The sequence below is a fragment of the Phalaenopsis equestris genome, unplaced genomic scaffold, assembly GCF_001263595.1.
Source record: "Phalaenopsis equestris unplaced genomic scaffold, ASM126359v1 Scaffold000134, whole genome shotgun sequence".
Classification (NCBI taxonomy): Eukaryota; Viridiplantae; Streptophyta; class Magnoliopsida; order Asparagales; family Orchidaceae; genus Phalaenopsis; species Phalaenopsis equestris.
In genome coordinates, this window is record NW_018164576.1 from 1,833,205 (window position 1) to 1,839,521 (window position 6,317).

Genomic DNA, 6,317 nt, shown 5'->3' on the forward strand with positions numbered 1-6,317 from the left:
TATTAAATGATATGTTTTTTTTTTGGTCTATAGGGTCTTGATCTAAGGTGTGTTTGTAAATGAACTAATGCACTCAATATATAATTCACACTTTGACTTGATTAATACTAAATCAAGTTTATTCTAACTAGAAAGAAAGTAAATATGAATGTTTTTTTAAAAACTCTAAAATTAAATAAATCAAAGATAGACCTGCATGGGCCAACTCGTTTATATATGTTCATGAACAAACCTAGTTGTTATTCCGCAAGTTATTTATTAAATGCGTAATATTGAGCTTAATGATAGCTGGTTGTATCATATTGTATATGATATTTAAATAAAATTTAATTAACTAAAATTTATTTACTTGTATACATTTAATAAAAATATATAATAATTTAATACAAATAATACTTTAAGAATAATAGTTAATTAAATGTTTCTTTTATAAAATCCATTAATTAATTAATCAAATTTATTAATTGGACTATTATTATCTATCATTTTAATGCATCATTCTTTTTAATATTAAATAATTATCATTATATATATATATATATATCTATATAATTACATTAATTATATAATATTATATATCTATAATCTTTTTGAAATTCTACAAGACATAGTTTACTCAACACTCAGAAGCCTCTATCCTATTTTATCCAATTAAAAATTCATAAATTTTCTTAGCTAATATTTATATTTTTAAAAAAATAATATATTTATCATTAATAAATATGCCTATTAATTTAATGCAATTATTTCTTATTTCATTATTTCAATAAACTAGTTTTTTACTATTTATGTTATTTGATAGTGAGAAAACTTGCTTGCAACTTATATATCAATCTATTTATATGGTGTTAAGTGCGTAGATCCCAATTAAAAAATGATTTAATTGCTCTTTTAATTTATAAAATTATGTAAAAAGAATGTTATATAAAAAGCCAGGTACTCTTTCAATTTCTTAAGCTTGTTTATTAGATCATTGAAATAATCGACCAATTAACATAAACAAGCGAAGTATGAATATACATGTGAATGCTTAATTCAAACTTGAGCTGAACATGAACAACTTATAATATGACCAAACTAAACCCATTCTATGCTATACTCGACTTCATCATAGCCCTTATGGATTGGTAAGAATAAACGCCAACCGGTCCTTCAATTCATATTGGTCAGTGGTTTAAATGGTTAAACATGTTTAATGATATATGTTTTAAGTGTAGCTTTTTTGGTTTTCTTATTCACTTATACCAAAAAAGACATCTTTAACTATAATTTTCTAAACATAAATAAACATATTTAAAATAAAAAATATAATTACTAGTTTGAGATTATAAATTTTATTTTTTTTTAATTATTTTTTTAATTTATTGGTTGAAAAATGTGATTTATTACAAATATTTTAATCGAATAAATACTATAATTAATAATAAAAAATTATATATCTGATTTGAAAAGATTTTTTTTTCTTATTATTAAGAATATATGATTCATAGTCGATTAGCACACTGTGCTTATATTGAATTTGAATATGGCGTAGGGCTCCCAATAATGTAAAAAGAGTTGTATAAGTAGGGTTGTCAAAATGACTCTTTGTTCACAAATAGTTCGTGTTCGACTCATTAAGAAGCTCGTGTTTGATGGCTCTAAACTCATTTGGGATCATATGTATCAAATTCAATATGTTTGGCTAGGTGAAAGAGCTTTGCCCTACTCAAGTCAAGGTTTAATTGAGAATAAATTGATTATCGGTTAATTAATCCAACTTTAATCCTATAAAATAGCAGAAGCGACTTCTAAGGTTAGTTTAGGGCTAAGGATGCTCGAAAAATGATTTGTTTGGAATGAGTTGGTTTGAATTGGGAGTGCTAAGCCAAATATTTATGGCCCGTTTGAGAATAATTTGTATTTAATATATTTTTTAAGTTTTTTTAATATATTTTTTTTCAATTTTGTATTCTCACAAGTTAGTAATAAGAATTAATTCCATTAAAATTAAAGAAGAGTTATCTTGAGTCCAATTTAGGGTTCGTTTGAGACAGCTTATTTGGTGCGGTGGCGTTTTGAAAACGCATCTGACTTGTTTGGGTAAATTGCGTTTGCGTTTTGACAGCTTTGACAGCTTATGCATTTTCAAAACACTGAAAATATCATTTTCACACCGCGCATGTCGAGGTGCGGTGGCAGCTTTCTGACAGTAATCTGACTTTTCAAAAAAATAAAATTTTGTAATAGCCACCGCACCTAGCTTATCGACAGATTATTTTTAATCAACTTATCAGCAGATTATTCGATAAGCTGCAGCTGCACCAAACAGATGTTTAATAGTATGTACGCCTACTAGAAATCAACTTTTTTTTTTCTATTTATTGTTTAAAAACACATCCTAATGTCACACGACTTTTAATTCATTTTAAAACTTAAGTCATGCATTATTGTGATTTTTTTTCTTACATATACGTGCTTGTATTTACCAGTAAATTTCTTCACCTTTCTCTCAACAAATCATACAATTTGTTCTTTCAAATAATCTTTCTTCAATTCAAATATGTAAGAAAAAATAATTTTAAAAAAAGTTACCAAATCTCAACGCACGAATCATAATGCATCATTTATTTGCATGCATGGGGCACACCCTGGCTTGCATCCTCCACCAAGCTTCAACACTATGGTTCCAGGAAACCAGAAGGATCCAACGACAGTTCCTTGTTACCAACCAAAAACATGAAATCACCATCATCTCATGTGAACACGCGCTCTTATCACCTCTGTTAAACTCCCTCCCTCCCTCCCTCTCCCTCTCCCTCTCCCTCTCTCTCATCTTATAAATGCTCTGTCTTGTTTTTTTCCCTATGCAACTCCATTGAATATGAGAGAGAAATAGAGGAGGCCATGCATTCACTTCATCCTAGCTAGCTGACTTTATAGAGAGACCTTAGAGTAAATGCTCCTACTGTCTTCTTCTGACTTTTCTATCTCTCCCTGTTTTCTTTGCTCTACACTCTCATGGCTATATCTCCTGTTTAAGGTCAGCGTAGCCTAACAAGAGTATAAGACACCCTTCCCAAAGGCTCACCCTGTGTGTGTGTGTATATATATATATATATGCATAGCACAGGAAACAATCCCTTTTACTGAGTCCTCAGTCCGCTCCACCTAGGAAGAAGAAAGCAGAACATCAGCAAGAAAAATATACTTCAGAAATCTCTCTCTCTCTCTCTCTCTCTGTCTGCCCATCAATTAGTTCAAGGAGAGCGAATTGAAAACAAGTGCCATGGGAAGACCTCCTTGTTGTGAAAAAGAAGGAGTTAAGAAAGGTCCATGGACGCCAGAAGAGGATATAATCCTTGTCTCTTACATACAAGAGCATGGCCCTGGGAATTGGAGAGCTGTTCCGACGAATACTGGTAAAGAAATACCGCTTTTTTCTTCATTTCTTACTTTATTTCTTCCAATTAGATCTTGCGGTTCAGTCTCGGTTTCTAAAATTGTAATTACAGGACAAGATCTATCTGACTTTAGTGTTATTTTTTGGTTTTATTTCTTGAGCTTAATTTAGTTGGTTTAATTTCCTCTTTCTTGCATGTTTTATATGATTTCCTTTTGTATAATTTTACTGAATTTTATACTTTTTTTCTCTAAAAATTTAACTTTTTTAAGCTTGTTTCTTATAAAGATTAAATTTTTCTTCTTGTTTTTCGAAAATTGAAATTAAAAATCAAAGCTTTATGCTATGTACAGAGTTATCAATCTATAAGAAATCTGGGCTGCAGGTTTGATGAGATGCAGCAAGAGCTGTAGGCTGAGATGGACCAACTATCTCAGGCCAGGAATCAAGCGTGGTAATTTCACAGATCAGGAGGAGAAGCTCATAATTCATCTTCAAGCACTCCTTGGAAACAGGTAATTAATTAACAATTTTATTACAACATCCCTTTAATCATTTACTGTTATTAATTAGCAGATATCCTATGATTGATTTGTTCCACTTTTAGATGTAAATATCGCTTTAATTACTGTGAAATAATTCTCATGAACAGTGTAAACCTTTTCAGTAAAGCGGCACGCTGTTTATTATTCAGATAGCACCCAAAACTCATACTTAATTAAGCCTAATTATAAATTTTTAAAAAAATTCTGGCATTCACGTGCATTCTTTTAACTAATGCTATTTATATATTACCTTATCTACTCTATTGTGCCATTAATAATAAATAAATAAATAAATAAAAAGTTACTCTGTCAGCTTGCAATTTAATTTAAATATATTTTTTTAATTTTTACTATTATGCTTATCTAACATTATGAAGGAGTTAAATAATATGACATTAATTGTCCTTCAGATAACTTGGCATTGAAAACTGTTACTATCATCCAAAGAAATGCAATTATTTCTTATCAATGAGTCAAACTTATTGTTGCTGCACTTAATATTACTTGATATGCAATTTATTTAGTTAGGATTGATTCCAAAACTGAAAATTTTAAACTCAAAATTCCCACCTTTTTTCTTAATATGATTGTTGATATTTATGCACATAGATGGGCAGCAATTGCCTCTTACCTACCAGAAAGAACAGATAATGATATCAAGAACTACTGGAACACTCATCTAAAGAAGAAGTTGAAGAAACTTCAATTTTCCGGCGAGGATGGAGGCCGCACTATCAACCCGATCATCTCTAACAACCACCACCAATCCATCTCCAAAGGCCAATGGGAGAGGCGGCTTCAAACCGACATTCACATGGCCAAACAAGCTCTCTCCGAAGCCTTGTCTCTCGACGCCATGAATCTCGAATCACCTTCTCCTCCCTCCCTCTGTCCGACCACCGCCACCGCCACCACCACCTGCACCTATGCATCCAGCACAGAGAACATCTCCAGGCTGCTCGAGAATTGGATGAAGAGCACTCCTAAATCAAGAAGCAGGGCGAGCTTCGGCTCTATGACCAATGCGTGCTCCGATTCTCAAGCATCAGCTGATCAGTTTGGTTTCAGGCCTGTGAAGATCGAGTCGAGTGGAGTCGTCTTGAAGGAGGAGAGTAAGGAGAGCTCTGCGGTCGGGCCGCCGCTTTCATTCATTGAGAATTGGTTATTTGATGATATAAGCGTCGAAAATGGAGGTGATGATCATCAGGACTTGGTGGATTTGCCTCTGAGTGATGCTTCAGAGTTGTTTCAGGATTGATATGGAAGAAGATGAAGTCTTGTTGGTGATGCTTCTCATAGTACGTTGCAGGATTAAACCTGCTTCCATCCGCTTTGCCTTGATTCATTAATTGAGGCTCAAACAATGGAGCAGATGGCCGCATGTTTAATTGAACTCATGAAGATTTGAGAAGCATTATATTTTAAGATTTTTTTTTCTTTTTTTTTTTTTTTGCTCTTCCCCGAAGGTTTTAGAGGAAAATGAGAAGAAATATTAATTTCATTAGTGTTCAATGATGGAACTATGGCGCCGTTCGTGATTAATTGTACTTAGTTTATGTTTTTAATCTTTTAATTTCTTTCTAATTAAGCTTATCAAAACTGTAAATTACAAAGATGTCTTATTAGCTTTAAGACAAGAAGATTTGTATTTCATCCAGTGTAGATTTCTAATTTATATGTTTAAATGAGCGTTGGAGTGTTCAAGATATTTGTGGTGCATGTTTTACTTTCATAAATGATTTCTCTTTTTTTTTTTTTTTTTCTTTGGTGGGGGCACATCTCACAACTTCAATATTTATATAAAAGAAAATTGAATGCCCGGATGACAGTGTGAATCTCATCATGTCATCATTATGTCATCTGCACAGCGGCTCGGGCCTAATAATCTTCTGGCAGGCATAGGCTCGAAAGAGCACTATTAACGCTTGAGTTTAAATTTTCATGCATTGGTAGAATCTGAATGTTATTCATGTTTAGGACTGAGATATGTAAATACATAAGAATTGTGTGGTAATCATCTAAATTTCTCCTATTTTTCTTGGGTATTTTGATAATTACATTGACTTTTGGAATTAGGTGGAGCTCGATAAGATAGTGATTGAAAGGTGGAAAACATGGTACGTGTGACAGCGTGATAATATGGAGAGCAAATATTACGTACGCCAAACAATGTAGATATGGAGGGTTGGCGCTCATCATAGTCGTTAATGTACATACGATTAACCATATATAATATTTTTTTCATTATGGATTAAGGTTTTCCACATTCATTTGATGATTTTTCATGGAAAATAATAATCTTTGTCGTATTGTGGGCATTAATTTGGCATGAAGAAATATGATTGAAGGAAAAGAAGATACTTTGTTTGTATATAGAATTTTGAGGAGTC

At 32.0% G+C, this 6,317-nt stretch overlaps 1 protein-coding gene across 1 annotated transcript; it reads left to right on the forward strand.

Moving 5' to 3' along the window:
- The first annotated feature begins 2,842 nt into the window (after window positions 1-2,842).
- Window positions 2,843-5,581, forward strand: LOC110021519 (myb-related protein 306-like). The gene is made up of 3 exons (XM_020720045.1): window positions 2,843-3,401; window positions 3,768-3,897; window positions 4,537-5,581. The coding sequence occupies exons 1-3, from the start codon at window positions 3,269-3,271 to the stop codon at window positions 5,183-5,185; spliced, it is 912 nt and encodes a 303-aa protein (XP_020575704.1). The 5' UTR covers window positions 2,843-3,268; the 3' UTR covers window positions 5,186-5,581.
- Window positions 5,582-6,317: the final 736 nt, after the last annotated feature.

Coding starts and splice junctions, on each gene's coding strand:
- LOC110021519 (XM_020720045.1), top strand. CDS start 3,269: ATGGGAAGACCTCCTTGTTGTGAAAAAGAAGGAGTTAAGAAAGGTCCA. Junction 3,402..3,767: donor AGCTGTTCCGACGAATACTG/GTAAAGAAATAC, acceptor TCTGGGCTGCAG/GTTTGATGAGATGCAGCAAG. Junction 3,898..4,536: donor CAAGCACTCCTTGGAAACAG/GTAATTAATTAA, acceptor TTATGCACATAG/ATGGGCAGCAATTGCCTCTT.